General features: G+C 38.6%; 1 protein-coding gene across 1 annotated transcript in view; it reads right to left on the bottom strand.

The window, feature by feature from the left end:
- Positions 1-338: 338 nt before the first annotated feature.
- The window catches only part of LRRIQ4 (leucine rich repeats and IQ motif containing 4), a 37,657-nt gene continuing 20,117 nt past the window's right edge, over positions 339-17,878 (bottom strand). The window contains exons 3-6 of the mRNA XM_037526644.2: positions 9,815-9,988; positions 7,471-7,609; positions 5,334-5,530; positions 339-628 (exon numbers count right to left, since the gene is read on the bottom strand). Coding sequence (XP_037382541.1) covers positions 482-628; positions 5,334-5,530; positions 7,471-7,609; positions 9,815-9,988 — 657 coding nt within the window. The 3' untranslated portion in view covers positions 339-481. The remainder of the gene's footprint in view (positions 629-5,333; positions 5,531-7,470; positions 7,610-9,814; positions 9,989-17,878) is intronic.

Genomic DNA, 17,878 nt, shown 5'->3' on the forward strand with positions numbered 1-17,878 from the left:
TGTATAGCTGCTGAAATCTGAATAAGCTCCATGGACCATACCAACCAATTTTCTGGTTTTGTTATTGTATAGCTATGTAAGATATCAACACTGAAAGAGGATGAAGGATGCATGGATATCCCTGTACATTTCTTTGGAATTTCCTGTCAATCTATCATTATTTCAGAAGAAAAGATTTTAAAAGTAGACCAAATGGTATCAACTTTTATGAACCTATCAGGGCTTCTACAATTATCAATCTGTGGCTAATCTTGTTTCATTTTCCCATACTTCTCCTTGACATTATTTTCAAGCAATTCTCAGACAACACATCATTTTATCCATAAATATTCCAGTAAAAGAATCTTTATTTTTATATGTAACATAATTCTACAAATTCCACATAATTCTATGAATAAATTTAGTTTAGTAGACATCTAACTCCTAGACATTTTGCCTTTTTAATCTATCAGAGTTCATTACCTCAGTTCATTAACCTATATTATTTTTTCTTCTTTACAGGTGCTGCTTTTCCAGTCTTCTTTCCTTTCTTATCTTTTGGAGAATTCTTTCCTTTCTTTCGTGATTTTAGTTCTTCATATTGTCCAAGCCCTTTCCGTACCATTATTCCACGCCACCATGCCTGAATCTGAAAGCAAGAGAAACCAAAACAGCATCAGCTATAGACGGAAAGATTCTATTTCATTCTTCTGGCATGTGGTCTTAAAGATGTGGAGAATGCTATGGATTGGAAATCCAAACCTTATTTCCTCTCTTTCTCATTTGGCCAGTCATCCAGGCAAATTAAAAAAAAAAAGTATTTAGTGCTTTTATGTGCCAGGCACTATTCAAGACATTTGGGAAACAGCAGTTAGATACCAGAGTACTGAGTGGAATTCACTTTCCACTGAGGGGAAGTGCCAAAAAGCACATGCATGTATAATTTGACAGATGGTGACAAGTGTCACAGAGATGACAGTACCTAGTTAGGAGAATAGGCAGCACCCTCTGCCTTCCTTCTCTTTTACTGAACTATCTGTGCTCTTAGCCATAGCCTGCTTCCTTTGTCTTTGAGATTCTATTCCCTCCTATCATAGGAACATCCCTCCTCTAATAGACTATTCAAACCTTCCAATGACTCCCTCTCTGTTTCTCTTAGAGTAAAAGCCAAAGTCCTTACAATGGTCTGCAAGGCCCTGTCTGATCTTCCCTTTCTTACCTTATCGCTCTGACCCATAATTACACTCCCTCTTGCTCACTCCACGTTAGTCACAGGCTCCTCAAGGCTCAGTCATACTTCCTCTGGAACACTCTCCCCAATATTCAGATGGTTCATCCATCCCTTTCTTTCTTCAAGTATTTGCTCAACTGTCTTTGCTATAGAATAAACTATGGCCATCCTCTGCCGCATTCATATGTTGAAGCCCTAACATCCTGTGTGGCATTTGGAGACGGGACTTTGGGAGTTAATTGGGGGGGAGAGGGGGAAGGGATGTTTGCTGTTTCTTTGTCATGGAAGGTCACAGCAAAAAGGTGTCCATCTACAAGCCAGGAAGAGAGCTCTCACCAGCAACCTCCCATGCTGACTCCTTGATCTCAGACTTCCAGACTCCAGAACTGTGTGAAAAGAAATTTCTATTGCTGAAGTAGCTTAGTCTATGGTGTGTTGTTATGGTAGCCTGAATTTTGGACTGATTAAAATAGTCATTTTTCAGTGAAGTGTGACCTGACCATCTCATTTAATTTGGAGTAACTTCCCCTATGCGTGCGTGCACGCTCACAAGAATACACACACGCACACACACACACACACACCCCACTTCTGGCAACCTCAGTCTTCCTTATTTGAACCTATTTTCCAATATCAGTTATCACTTTCCAAAACAGTATAAAATTTTTGTTTTATATGTCATGTTTTTGTCCCCTCCCCCTAAACTTTAAGCAATACGAGAACAGAAATATTTCTATGTTTTTTTCCCTGATGCATTTCTAGTGCCTATGACAGTGCCTGGCACATGATAGAAGTTCTATAAATGTATTGAATGAATGAATGAATGAGATGAGCAGTGAGGTAGGGTGGAGGGTGCTCTTTTAAATAAGGTGGATAAAGGGTAGACTTTCTGAAAAGAAGATAATTGAATGGAGATGGAACTAAGTGAAGGTAAGAGTTTTGTCTCTATCTGGGGGGAAGCATCTCTGGGCAGAAAGAAGAGTTAGTGCCTTAACACTGAGGTAGGGACATGCTTGGTGTTTGGAAAAACACCAAGGATCCCATTTACGGATGAAAATGCTAAAATGGGAAAGATGAGATGGGAGTGAAAACAACAGCGCAGTTAGGGTGATGAGATTCCAGAGGATCAGAATTGCCCTCTAGAGGCATTTTGGAAATTTAAGGGGTTTCCTGTCTCAAGGATTAGCAATCTTCAGTTATGTGACATAGACCCTAGTCCAGAAAGACTTTCCAGTGGTGTACAGGCTTATATAGTTTGAAGGCAAAGCTTCAACTTCCATATGGGTTAAATGTACTGGCATGTGAACTCACCTCCCTCATCCCCCTGAATCAGACAAGAGTGTGCTGCCCTAGACTCTAAAAATCTCTGGGAGAAGTGTAATTTGTATTTATGTCTGTAATCTAAATTTAAAGGTCTAAATTTAAGAAAATGGTTATTGGTTTCAAAAATTAAAAAAAGAAAAAGAAAAGTAAACTCTGGGACACCAAAAGAAAAAGGGGGAGAGGGCGTAGTTCAAAGTAACAGTATTAATGTTAGCCCTAAGGATCAAGTCACCAATATTTTTGCAAGATAAATGATTTCCAATTAAATCTCACACATTCAGAGATATGTGAGGCATTGCCATTTAAAATGAAATACAAAATACACAGGGGACCTCCCTGGTAGCCTAGGGGTTAAGTCTCAGTGCTATCACTGCTACTTGCAAAGTTTGATGCCCCACCAGGGAGCCAACCCAACCCACGAATAGTGCAGCAGACCTCTCCAGTCCTGCCTGCTGCTCCCCTCAGCAGTGTTATTTCAGTAGATCCACCTGTTCTACTCCACGCTTTTTCTCTGGTGAATCCTCTTACCCCTTCCCTCTCACCCCTCTACCCTGCGTCTCTGGCCTACACCCCAGTTTTTCTATGCATAAATAAATAAATAAATCTTAAAAAAACAAAAACAAAATATGGGGGGAGCCATTTTGATTTTTGTCAACTTAACTATATGAACAAGGCTTCTCAGTGCTTCATTTGTAAAATGAAATATAGGAGTAGAACTGATGCTAAACCCTGTCTTGTTCCAGCAATAAGTCATATTTATGCAAGGATATAAAAATGACATGAAAAAAATATCTCATTTGTTATATATTTCCCCCAAATTCTGCATGTTAAGTAATTAGATATCAATTTTATAATAAATTTTATGTTGTTTTGGTCAACTTTATATAACTGGTAATTGTAATATGATTTAATATAGAACATTAAGACCCTATAATGACAAAAAATACTTTAATTTTAAATTTTAATTTATGGAAATATTTTTGTTGCCTAAATATATGAAAGGATGACCTATAAATGACTTGAAAATTATGTGTAGCTAATGTATACACATACACAGTATATATAATATATTCAGAATAAACAACATTAAATCAATTCTGAGAGAAAAGAATTGGAATGGAGATGCATGTTCAAGAAGAAAAGAAAACTATAACATTTCTGTCTGTTAAAAAAAAGTTTGTTGGGGTCTCCCTGGTGGCGCAAGGGTTGGGACACAGCTTGGGAAGCTGTCTGCAGCCTCTGCAGCTCGAGTTTGATCCCCAGCCAACCAAGGAGCTACTCACATGGCGCAGCAGACCTCTCCTGACTCGCCCACTGCTCCCCTCAGCAGTGTATTTCAGTACATCTGCCTGTTCTGCTCCCCACTCTGTCTCTGGTGAATCCTCTCACCCACCCCCGCACCTCTAGCCTGCACCCAGCTCTTGTATGCATAATAAATAAATCTTTAAAAAAAAAGTTTGTTGAAGTATTCTTTAAATTGATATTAACTAATTTATATCAAGTCAGAAAGGCATTTAGGTTCCATAGGATACATTTAACAGTTCTGTTTCAAGATGGCAATATTTTTTAGGAAGCAAATTCTTTGCAATGATTTAAACTTAGTGGCAAAAAATTGAAAATATCAATTTAAAAATGTGCAAGAGAGCACATGGTTTTTCAAAATGCTTTTAAAAACTATCCAAAAAGTTATATTTTCATTCTTCCAGTGCAGTTGTTCCTGAATATATATATATATATATATATACTGATATTTTAATATAAATTACTTTTTTTCCCTTTTATGATGCAGCTCAGGCATTATTTTCATTTATTAAAATTATGGATTTTGGTAAGTTATATTATCTATAAATGTCATTTCAAAAGATTAAAGGAAGTATCACATAATATTTATCACAATAGGGATATTATTAAATCTGATGTGGCTGAGGGCCATTGATAGACAGTAGTGCAGCCCAAAGGCTGACTCTTATTCCAGTACAACAAAAAATCATCAATTTCAGCAGAGAAGTGGCAAGATATCAGTTAAGTTTTATCAGCATTAGCCTGACTGTAGAGTAGAAGATATACTGTAAGGGTAGTAGGTGTGGGAATAGGGACACTAGTTATCCTTATCTGTCTGGGATATTCACATCACCTTGGACTTGGTGGACAAAGAGAATTACAAAACTTTTATCCTGTTGATCCTAGTCAGTGGCAAAGCAGAACTCTGGTCTCCAGAACTCTGATCCATAAATGTTTTCATTTCTTAATCTTCAGCCTTATCTTATGACTTTGTTAATACAATTGACTAGTGAAAAAAGCCAGGCTTAGGGGCACCAACCGCCAGCAATGGAAAATCCATGTCTCTGCAGTTTCACATCTGAGGATTCAACCCACATGCTGGGTTGGGTGAATCCTTGAATGTGGAACTTGGGGACAGAAGAAAAATCCTTGTATAAGCAGAATCCTGCAGTTCAAACCTGTGTTGTTCCAAGGTCAACTATACAAACTTTTCACTCCAGTGAATAGTTCAAGAACTTTAGATCCTTTGGGGATTTAAAGTTTTGGGGGATTTTGCCCATCAGTTTTCTTGTTACCTGACAAAGAGATAAAGAACACAAATGACAAAAATGCTAGGATGATATTCAAATATCTCTTGCTTAGTCCCAGGGACATAAAAGTAAAAACCTACTTTCAAGTAGAACAAGGTATAAGTGTGCAAGGGGCAGCCCCACAGGGTAATCTGCAATGTGTTTGACACTAACCAAAGTGTCTCCAAAGCTACTATGAATGTGTGCTCAAGAGTTTTTGTCACTTTTACCTTTGTTGCCATCTTGTTCTTCTCTCTTTTTTCCCTAAGATATGCCCATATGGCCTCGATGCCTTTGCTGCACACTTCTATTGGGGGTTCTTCCAAGGGATTGTCAATCAGTGTCAGAACTTTCAGATTCACTAGAGAATCCAAATTCTCTGGAAGATCGGTGATCTTGTTGTCATCAAGAAGTAATTCTTTCAAAGCTGAAATGATTTTTTAAAAATATGGACTTAGGGCCTCCCTAGTGGCACAAGGGGTTAAGCACCGCACTATGAAGCAATCCGCAGCCTCTGCAGCATGAGTTCTATCCCCGGCCTGCCAGGGAGAAACCCACATGGTGCAGCAGACCTCTCCTGTCTCTCCCACTGCTCCTCTCAGCAGTGTATTTCAGTCAGTCTGCCTGTTCTGTTCCCCGCTCTGTCTCTGGTGAATCCTCTCACCCCCTCGGTATCTCTGGACTGTACCCCAGCTCTTGTATGCATAAATAAATAAATCTTTAAAAATATATGGATTTACTGTAAGAACAAACAAAATTAAAATATGCATTTTTTATATTTTATTTTATATATTTCTTACATCATGTTTTCATTTTTGCACAATGTATGCATTTTCATTTTTTAGTCGCACTTTGCAATATTTGTTTCCTGCTGTGCCATGTCACAAAAGACATCAGATTAATGAAGCAAATCAAGCCCTCTTTTTCATATTTTCTTTAAAGAAATTCAGACTTGCTGGAGCCAGTGCAAATATGTATCAGAGACAGGAAAACTTTAAATACTAAAAATATTTTGAGAATGCTACATTCCTCTAGTGACCAAGGATTGGATAGAAATCTAAGGTCAGGAGAACTACTAAGTACTGCATACCTACCCACTGCTTGCGATCACTGAATGTCTTGTGGGTAGGCAACAGCTTTCACTCATATTCCTTCATCCTTCTTTCATTAAAAAAGAATAGTCAAAGTTTAAAAACATATCTATAAACCCAAAGATTGAGCACACTAAGGTAAAAAAATAATTTTTATCTGGACTCTGGCCTCAGCAGGAGCTCAACAAAAACTTGTTAAGTGGATGGATGGATTGAAATACAGAATGGGTTTAGATTAGTGAAAAATGTTTGGGTATTTAAATATGATATATGATTTTTAATGTCAATCTTGTAGATCCAAGAGCCAACCCCCACCACCACCACCACCCGTCTTTGCTGATTTCACTACTCTGGGTAATACTTTTCCTTTTATTCTAGTGACTTAGTGATCTAATACAAATTTACTACAAGAAATCCTAACTCCAAACTCTAGCATACAGCAGGTAGTCAGTTAATCATTGTCAGTAGTGTAATGACTATATGGATGAATGCTAATTTTCTTAACAGTTACACTTTTCTTTTCAATTCTCAATACGGATTTACTGAGTTTGTGAGATTCTTAGCTCTATTAATCAGGGACATGGTCTTCCCTACATTACTAGTGAGCCCTTAAAAGAGGTGATGGGGTAATGGTAAGCTCTCTAAATACAGAGATTGGTATTTAGTAAAGCAGGAAAGCCTTCATGGTAGGAAATACTGGTCTCAAACTCTACGAGGGCCACAGATCTACAACAGGTCCTTGAATAATGTCATTTCCCTCAACATCATTTCATTGTAATATTGATAAGAAAAAAAAAAACACCCAATTCCCCTCTGGGGCCATTGTGTGGCATTTGCACATTCTCCCATGCCTGCAAGGCTTTTCTCCGGGTATTCCAGGTTCTTCGCACAGCTCCAAGATGTACACACTGGATCTTCAGCATGTCTACATAATCTGGGTGCTGTGAGTGTGGGTGTGAGCACACCCTGGGAAAAGGGGCATCTTGTCTAGGGTTGGTCCCTTCCTTGTGCCCTGAGCTGCTCTGGCCACCCATGACCAGAATAAGTGGTCTGGAACACCAAATAATACAAGTTATAACTTAATATTAGAAGTCTTTATTTAATATGAGTCTTTATTTAGAAGACTCAGTTTTGACCAGAGACATGCTGTAGGAACTTAACTCTTGTTAGCCTATGATAAAATTGGTTTCATTATAAACTATTTAGCTTAAAGTTGTAATTTCTAAGAACCTATCCATGGTACTAAGCATGGACTTACTGTGCTAAGACACCTTACCTTGTGCATGACAAATGGCATCTGGAAGTTTCCTAAGCAAATTGTGGTGGCAATCAAGGATTGTCAGGTTGGGCATTGATCCCAAGGATGCAGGAAGGTACTCCAGATCATTGTTCTCTATATGCAGTTCTTTAAGATTCTGAAAGAACATGAGAGTATGCTACAATGATCCTTTCCTACATAAATTAAGTTCATCACCAGAATCACCAATGAATTCCCATGCTCTTTTTGTGGGGATATTATGCATTGGGATAAAAGCAAACTCATATTTAAAGGACTGGCATCTGGTCAGAATGTACACTGGTCCAACCACTATGGAAATCTGTGTGGAGGTTCCTCAAACTGCTAAAAACGAATCTTCCATAAGATCCAGCAATTCCACTCTTAGGTATCTACCCAAAGGACACAAAACATTAATTCAAAAGGGCTCCTGCACCCTATGTTTGTTGCAGCACTATTTACAATAGCTAAGCTATGGAAACAACCTAAGTGCCCCAAAATAGATGACTGGATCAAGAAGATGTGGTACATATACACAATGGAATATTACTCAGCGATCAAAAAAGATAAACTCATGCCATTTGCAGCAACATGGATGGAGCTGGAAGGGATCATCCTCAGTGAAATAAGCCAGAAAGAAAAAGAAAAATACTGGATGGTCTCACTTATAGGAAAAATGTAGAGGATCCAAATAAGGGGTGGGGGAGGGAAGAAATTATAATAAAGTGAAAGTCAAAATCAACAAACAACTATAAACCAGAGACATTCTACAGGAAGGGAGAAGGGAGTAGGATCAAAACAGGGGTGGGAAAAGCACAAGGGACTACGGTGATGGTACATGGGTGAATTGGTGGTGGGAATTTCGCAGGGACTATAACCGAGATGAGGAAACATACATTGTACAAAAATGAAGACCCATGTAAAAAATACATAAAATAAAAAAAAAATAATATAAAAAATAAAGGACCAGAATAAAAAAAAAATCAAATGTTGAGTAAAGTCATTAGATGTGGTTCCTGATTCACACAGGGGAAAGGAAGACTGGGAGTCTACTATTTATTTGCTTCATAAGAATTTTATGGGGCCTCCCTAGTGGCGCAGGCAGTTGAGCTCAGCGCTGTGAAGCTGTCCGCAGCCTCTGCAGTGCCGGTTCTATCCCTGCTGGTCAGGGAGATACCCATATGTTGCAACAGACCTCTCCTGTCTCACCTGCTGCTCCCCTCAACAGTGTATTTCAGTCAGTTTTCCTGTTCTGTTCCCTGCTCTGTCTCTGGTGAATCCTCTCACCCTCCCCCACATCTGGCATGTAACCCAGTTCTTGTATAAATAAATAAAACTTTCAAAAAAAGAATTTATGGGCAAGACGTTTGGATTGTTCAACTACATGCCATTTGTTCCCTTGCAATAACTAGTTCTCTGTGGTAGTTGCTATAGAATTTTTCCTCAAATATCAATTCCACTTCAGCCATGTGGGAGTAGCCAAAATGTACAGATAATGGATTAACTATTTTTAAACTCCCTGGGCAAAAACTTAATGTTTGCATTTCACCCTATGATTTTGAAAGAATGTCATGGCATGTCAAGGAGCACAGTGATGAAAGGAGTTCTATGAAGCCAGGACAAAAGACGGAAGAATTAGGATAAGACCCTTATGTCTCAGGGGAGAGGTACCTCTGCTGCTCAGTGCCATGACCAGGGGTTGTGAAATGGCCCACATCTACCGTACCATTATTAATAGTGCAGTACCAAGAATGTGCAAAAATAACAATTAGTTGAAGTATGCTTGCACTAAAATGCCAGAGTATGGCTAATTTAGATGAAGTTATGTTGTTGCTTTACTAAGACTTAAGCACAGTACAGTAGGCCGGTCCTCAGCATGAACCTAGTGCAAGCGCTAAATCAATCATGACTTGCCTGCCACCATGCAGGGGGCATGTCACATTGCCCCATCCAAAATGCACAATCCTACCCATGTCACCTGTACGATTCTTTAACTTCAATATAGCAGAGTTTCCAGGGGCTATTCTTTACAAGTAGAAATCAAGTGGAAAGAAGTATGGATGAATCAATCTCTGCAAATAAAACACGCAAGCCACATAGTAGAAAGGAGAATGGCACGCCATATCCAATAGGAACCACAATAAAATGTTACTAAAGTATGGTTTTGGGGGTTGTTCTGTAAGACAGTGGAAGCCTAAAAGTGTCATAATGACTGCTTGTTTGGGAATCTAGTATGGAAGATTCCACTTGCAACCTGCAGGGACACACCATCTTCTCACTATCAGTCAACTTCAGGAAATCAGTGGGCATGCATTTCTTTGCCTGCTCATTTGGGGAGGCTTACCTGTAGTTTTCCAATGTGCTCTGATATACAGGTGAGTTTGACTCCGTGATCTTGCCCAAGGTACAATTTCTCTAAAGACTGTAAGGAAAAGATTTCTTCTGGAAATGAAAAGAACTGATTTCCAGTTAGTCCAAGAATCTTCAGTTTTGAAAGTGAGCCAAAGTCTGAAGGTAACTAGAAGTATTCCAAAAAGATGTTTTAAGTCAAGATTATTTTTCACAGTAGAAAATATTTTTTTTTAATGAGGCAGGCCCTTAAGCACAAAGGAGGGTAATTTAGCAATTCCTACTAATGAAATGTTTACACAAATATTTCCACATAAAGTGCCTACAATTGTAGTTCTAAAATCTGCACTTTCACTTTTCTCCTGAGCCTTTTCACTTTTCACATTTATCCACTGCTTTAAATTGGACTTTTTCACCTACATTTTGTAAATTTTCAACTGTATTTCAGTAAATGCTGGACACTACTAAAAGATAAAGTACAAAAGTTACTGTAATATTGCCATGATCACATTATAATTAATTTAATTACTGGAAGTGATCAATTTAGGCTTTAATTCTGCAATTTTGATATTTCAGTTGCAATCTCAGTTGGAAGCAAACAATGCAGAATATTATGACTACACCTTGTCAGGTTCTGCCTGCTTGTGAAATGTCAGGGCTTATACGCCCTCTTCAGGAATTAGGGAGAAATTTCAGTCTCCCAGACTTAGGGCTGGAAGGCCTTAAAGAGACCCTCTGTCTGTGTATATGTGGTAGCACCTGGGCCATATTAATCACCACTTCCTGGAGTGAAAAATTCATAACCTTGAACTGATACTTCTAATCATCCGACTTCCTTCCTTTGTCAATGCAACAATAACAACAACGACAAAATGTTGCACCACTATTATTTCCACCCATGATGTGTTTCTGTCTCTGGATCCGCATGAAAAAAAAAAACTCTCACTCTTAAATATGTGACACAATCACTTTATTGATTAAACCACAGAGACATCTATTTTCTTGTAGAAAAAAAGGCCAGCTATATATCTCAATAACTTCTTAACTTACTTGAAGCCATGATCTAGCTTTATTCCTCACTGAGAAATCCTTCCTTCCGGTTCCCTGCAGTGGCCCTCAGCTCTCCTCCCACCCTTTTCTAATCAGCCATCCTGCTTTGTATGAGAATGATTAGACTCAGCTCAGGGACCTCTCCATAGACGGGTGGGATAGATAGATTATAGATAAATAAGTCAACCAGAAGGACTTCTTGGAGAAAATTTTCAAAACTTGGTATCTTCCATAAGATACTTTTTTTCTCTTTATTGTAAGAGCTCACTTTCCTATACCTACTATAAAATGTTTATAATTTTATTTACCTACTTGAAAAAAAACAAGACAAGTCAATCTCCAGTGAAACTGATCTCTACGTTTTCTTTCTAGCTTATTTCAAAACTCTTCATCAATTAGATCCTTCCAACACATTCAGTGCAGTCCAAAATCATAGAAATGATTTTTCAATCTACCATGTCATTCAGAATTAGTACTTCACTTTCATTGCTCTTTATATTACTCATAGGTTAGCTTTTCTTTTTTTTTTTTTTTCAAAGCACATTGACTGTTTCAAGATTTTTTTTCAGGATTATTATCTAATTAATAATTACCCAATAATTAAATCCATCATAGTTGTATTAAAGAGCACAAATGAATATGATTATTGTTGACACTATAACTAGCTATAGTCACTGGAGTTTGGATTTTCTCCCTTAGTAGCAATGTTCCACACAAATACAACCTATCTAGAAGCACATTGAAAGTCAGCTATTTTTTGCACCTAGCTAGGCAAGAAAAGACTACTGGCTTCAAGAGTCAGGAACCTATCAGATAAATCTTCGAGGTGGAAGAGAGAAGGAGCTGGTTTAAAGGCAATTTGGTGTATAGAGAGAAATGCTGTGGGAGGTTACTGGAGTGGTTACCATAAAAGGGCATTTAAAAGGGATGACAAAGGACGTCCCCTGGTGGCGTAGGAGGTTGAGGACCGCGCTGTGAAGCTGTCAGCAGCCTCTGCAGCGCGGGTTCAATCCCTGCTTGCCAGTGAAGGTCTCACATGGTGCAGCAGACCTCTCCTGTCAGGCCAACTGCTCCCCTCAGCAGTGTATTTTGTCAGTCAGCCTGTTCTGTTCCCCACTCTGTCCCTGGTGACTCCTCTCACCCTCCCGTGCATCTGGCCTGTACCCTAGTTCTTTTTTTTTTAACGATTTTTTTAAAATCTTTTTAAAAAACTTTTTTAAGATTTATTTATTTATTTATACAAGCACTGGGTACAGTCAGAAGCGCGGGAGGGTGAGAGAATTCACCAGAGCCAGAGCAGGGAGCAGAACAGGCAGAAGGACCGAAGTACCTGCTGAGGGGAGCAGCGGGCGGCAGGAGAGGTCTGCGCGCCATGCGGGACCCTCCTCGGGTGGCCGGGGAGCAGCCGGGGATCGAACCAGCGCTGCAGAGGCTGAGGGCAGCTTCGCAACCCAGCGCTCAACCGCTGCGCCACCAGGGAGGCCTGTACCCCAGTTCTTGTATAAATAAATAAATCTTTAAAAAAATAAAAAGGGGTGACAAAAACACATGCTATCTTAAGAACTGAAAATAATAAGTATGGTACATAGGGGTTTTCCTGTGTGGCTTTCAGTGTGATTTGACTTGAGGTAAGATTCAGTACGGTACTCCTTCTAACCTGCAGTTTCACTTGCTATGGTGACATTTATCTACAGTCAACCACAGCCTAAAAATTATAAACAATAAGATATTTAGAGAGAGAGAGAGAGAGAGATGCCACACTTATGTAATTTTTGTAGAGTATATTGTTACAGTAATTCCATTTTATTATTCCTTACTGTAGTTAACTCTTACTGTCTAATTCATAAATTAAATTTTATCACAGTAGAAAAAGTCAGGCTGACCTATTAATTAGCTTAAGTTATGTTAAGACAAAACCTCAATGCAGACTGAAAGTTTCAGGGAAACCGATAAACATTCTCAAGGCCACAGAGGCCACACACCTGACTTATGCACCCTAGATAACTACTTAGAAATCTCCTGCTTCTGTACTCCGTTTGCTTTTAGATTGCAAGTGTACCCCTGCTGAGACAATAAATACAGTCCTTGACTAATTTCTGGGGGCTCAGACTTTGGAGAAAGATTTCCTTTGGGCCCACCTGCGTCAATAGCTTCCCTTCTCCTCTTTGAGCGCTGCCTAGGTACCTGACTGAATCCTTCCGTAACAAAAGGAGAAAACACCATATGTTTCCTGTGAAGCTTGGAACCTATCCCTGAGGGATGGGGGTGACTACTCATTGGGGTAGGCTTGTCTCTGGTAACAAGCAGTCTGTGAGTTACCCCCTCCCTACCCAGATTTCTCAAAATATCTCACAGGCAAGGATTAGGTGTCATTTATGATTCGGTAAGAATGAAGTCAATGTGTTTTCCTAACCAAGGGCATATTATATTTTGAGACTTTTCATTCCAACTGTGGAATGATAGACTCTGGTCACTCTTTTTTTTTTTTTAAAGATTTATTAATTTATTTATACAAGCACTGGGTACAGTCAGAAGCACAGGAGGGTGAGAGAATTCACCAGAAACTCTGGCCACTCTTAAAGGAGTTTCTTGCAACAGGAAAAGTTGGGGGGATGGATAGAAGACCTCTTATGGAAACCTCTAATATACTGCAAAATAGGGGACTCCCCTAGTGGCGCAGGTGGTTGAGCAAAGTGCTGTGAAGCTGTCCACAATCTCTGCAGTGCGGGTTCGATTCCGGTTGGCCAGGGAGAAACCCACATGGTGCAGCAGACCTCTCCTGTCTCGCCCGCTGCTCCCCTCAGCAGTGTATTTCAGTCGTCTGCCTGTTCTCTTCCCCACTCTGTCTCTGATGAATCCTCTCACCCTCCCGTGCATCTTGCCTGCACCCCGGTTTTTGTATGCATGAATAAATAAATCTTTAAAAAAAATACTGCAAGATAGGCTGCTGCCTCAGTAGAGTAAGTCCTGGATTCTTTTTTAAATCTTAAAGTTACCATAAAAGCATTTACCTTACTCATAGGCAGTTCTAAAACCCTGTAACAATTAGCAAAAACAAACAAAAACAAACAAAGAAACAAAAAAACACAAAAAAAATCCCCCAAGCTTCTAGTAGTTGAAAACTGAGTAAAAGGGAAAAAGCATGCACCTTTAAGATTGAGGACCTTTATAATGTAGGGTGAACACATGAAACTGAAGTCTATGGCAGGAAATACTCAAATCTCCCTTTCCATCCCTCTATACCTGTCCTTTGCTTTTTACAGAACACTGTTCTTTTCAATTTTCAAATATTAAAAAATAACAAATAAGGGCCTCCCCGGTGGCGCAACGGTTGAACGCTGGGTTGCGAAGCTGCCCGCAGCCTCTGCAGCGCCAGTTCGATCCCCGGCTGCTCCCCGGCCACCGGAGGAGGGTCCCACATGGCGCGCAGACCTCTCCTGCCGCCCGCTGCTCCCCTCAGCAGTGTACTTCGGTCCTTCTGCCTGCTCTGCTCCCCGCTCTGGCTCTGGTGAATTCTCTCACCCTCCCGCGCTTCTGACTGTACCCAGTGCATGTATAAACAAAAACAAACAAACAAACAAATAAATAAATAAAACATGCCTCTATTAAAAAAAAAAAATTAAAAAAAAAAAAATAACAAATAAGTACCCACCACAGAAATCTCTTGTTAATAAACAAAATGAAATCCTGCCATTAAAGTTGGGTTCTGCTATGATCTTTTCCTCATTTCCTTGACTCCACCCTCTTCCCTAGGCAGCCACTATCGAGAATATAACAATTATTTCCTGTTCATATTTTTATATTTTTATTACATATATAAATATCTATGCCTTATGTGTATATATATGTAATTTGCTGTGACTGAAAATAAACAAATGGTATCATAAAGTTTTATTTGGTTTCTTACTTCTTAATAAGCATCACGATTTTCTATTTATTTATTTCCTTACATTATAGCTCATTTTTGGACAATATTTGATTTCTCCCCTCAAGTGTAGTCCCCATAGTTCTTCCTGTACCACATCACCACAGTCCCTTGTACTCTCCCCTTCCTTTTATTTTATTTTTTATTTTATTTTATAAATTTTTTACATCATTTTTCATTTTTGCACAATGTATGCATTTTCATCTTTGTTATAGTCCCCGTACAATTCCTACCCCCCTTATTTTGAGCATAATTCCTCCCCCGGCCCGTAGTGTATCTCTGGCTTATAGTTGCTTGTTGATTTTGATTTTTACTTTATTATAGTTAGTCTTTCTCCTGGTTCCTTATTTAAGTTTTCTAGATTCCTGCTATGAGTGAGACCATCCGGTATTTTTCTTTTTCTTTCTGGCTTATTTCGCTGAGTATGATCCCTTCTAGCTCCATCCATGTTGCTGCAAATTGCATGAGTTTATCTTTTTTGATTGCTGAGTAATATTCCATTGTGTATATGTACCACATCTTCTTGATCCAGTCATCTATTTTTGGGCATTTGGGTTGTTTCAACAGTTTGCCTATTGTAAATAGTACTGCTATAAACATAGAGTTGCAGGTGCCCTTTTGAATTAATGATTCTGTGTCCTTTGGATAAATACCTAGGAGTGGAATTGCTGGATCATATGGAAGCTCCATCTTTAGCAAGTTAAGGAATCTCCACACAGCTTTCCGTAGTGGATGGACCAGTTGGCACTCCCATCAGCAATGCAGGGGAGTTCCTTTTTCTCTACATCTTTGCCAATATTTGTTGTTGCTAGTTTTTTTTTTTTTAATATGTACCATTCTCACTGGTGTAAGATGGTATCACATTGTAGTTTTGATTTGCATTCCTCTGATTATAAGTGATGCTGAACATTTTTTTCATATGCCCGTTGGCCATTTGCATTTCCTCTTCGGAGAAGTTCCTTTTTAGCTCTTCTGCCCATTTTTTGACTGGATTACTTACTTTGCTTTTGTTGAGTCTCATCAGCTCTTTGTAGATTTTTGTGATCAGTCCTTTATCATTAGTGTTGTGTGCAAAAAATTTCTCTCAGTCGGTGGGGTATCTCTTTGTTTTGGTTACTGTCTTTTGCTGTACAGAAGCTCTTTAATTTGATGAAGTCCCAGCTGTTTATCTTTGCCTTCACTGTCATTGCCTTGGGTGATGAGTCTTTAAAGATGTTACTGAGGTGTATGTCATGTAGTGTTTCGCCTATATTTCCTTGTATATATTTTATGGTTTCAGGTCTTATGTCTAATTCTTTAATCCATTTTGAGTTGGTTTTTGTGCATGATGTGAGGTAGTAGCCAAACTTCATTCTTTTGCATGTAGTGATCCAGGTTTCCAGCACCATTTATTGAACAAACTTTCTTTGCTCCATTGCATATTCTTTGCTCCTTTGTCAAAGATTAGTTGACTGTAAATCTGTGGGTTTATTTCTGGATTTTCTATTGGGTTCCATTGGTCTGTGTGTCTGTTCTTGTTCCAATACCATGCAGTTTTGATGATTATGATTTTGTAGTATAGTTTGAAGTCTGGGAGTGTGATGCCTCCATTCCCTTCTTTCTTTTTTTCAGGAGAGCTTTGTCTATTCAGGGCTTTTGGTGGCTCCATATGAATTTCATCAATATTTGTTCTATTTCTTTGAAGAATGTCATTGAAATTTTTATTGGAATAGCATTGAATCTGTAAATTGCTTTTGGTAGGATGGCCATTTTGATAATCTTAATTCTTCCAATCCATGAGCAGGGGCTATCTTTCCATTTCTTTGTGTCTTCTTCTATTTCTTTTAACAATGTCTTATAGTTTGCATAGGCCCTTTACCTCTTTTGTTAGATTTATTCCCAAGTATTTGATTTTTTTTTGTTTCAATTATAAAAGGGATGGTTTTCTTGATTTTTTCTTCTTCAGATTGATTGTGTATAGGAGGCTACTGATTTTTGTGTGTTGATTTTTGTATCCTGCCACTTTACTAAACTGATTGATTAGTCTGATTAGTTTTTCTGTGAAGCTTTTGGGGTTCTCTATGTACATTATCATATCATCTGCGAATAGTGATAGTTTGACTGTTTCCTTCCCTATTTGGATTCCTTGTATGTCTTTCTCTTGTCATATTGCTATGGCTAGGATTTCCAGTATTATATTGAAAAGCAGTGGTGAGAGGGGACATCCTTGTCTTGTTCCAGACCTTCATGGAAATGCTTTCAACTTTTCACCATTGAGAATGATATTGGCTATGGGCTTGTCATATATGGCCTTTATGATGTTGAGGTATGTTCCTTGTATCCTGAGAATTTCAAGGGCCTTTATCATAAATGGTTGTTGTACTTTGTCGAAAGCTTTCTCATCATCTATCGATATTATCATATGGTTTTTTAATTTCTTTTTGTTTTTGTGTTGGATTACATTGATTGATTTTCAGATGTTGAAACATCCTTGTGTCCCTGGAATAAATCCTACTTGGTTGTGGTGAATTATCTTATGGATACATTGTTGGATTCTGATAGCTAAAATTTTATTGAGGATTTTTGCATCAGTGTTCATTAGAGAGATTGGCCTGCAGTTTTCTTTTTGTGTGTTGTCCTTGTTCGGTTTTGGTATTAGTGTAATGTTGGCTTCATAGAACATGTTTGGTATTATCCCTTCCTTCTCAATTTTTTGGAAGAGTTTGTGAAGGACAGGCACTAGTTTGTTTCTGAACATTTGGCAGAATTCATTTGTAAATCCATCTGGTCCTGGGCTTTTGTTTTGGGGGAGGGTTTTGATTACCATTTCAATTTCACTGCTTATAATTGGTCTGTTCAGGTGTTCTATTTCTTCTTTATCTAGCTTTGGGTGACCGTAAAGTTGTAGGAATTTGTCCATCTCTTCTAGATTATTTAACTTGTTTGCCTATAACTGTTCATAGTAGCTTCTGATTATTGTTTGATTACTGCTGTGTCTGTTGTGATTTCTCCTCTTTCATTTGTGATCCTATTTATTTGTGCTTTCTCCCTTTTTTCCTTTGTGTGCCTGGCTAGGGGTTTGTCTATTTTGTTTATTTTTTCGAA

This window comes from Talpa occidentalis, unplaced genomic scaffold, assembly GCF_014898055.3.
Source record: "Talpa occidentalis isolate TD23 unplaced genomic scaffold, MPIMG_talOcc4v2.1 talOcc4.4, whole genome shotgun sequence".
Classification (NCBI taxonomy): domain Eukaryota; kingdom Metazoa; phylum Chordata; class Mammalia; order Eulipotyphla; family Talpidae; genus Talpa; species Talpa occidentalis.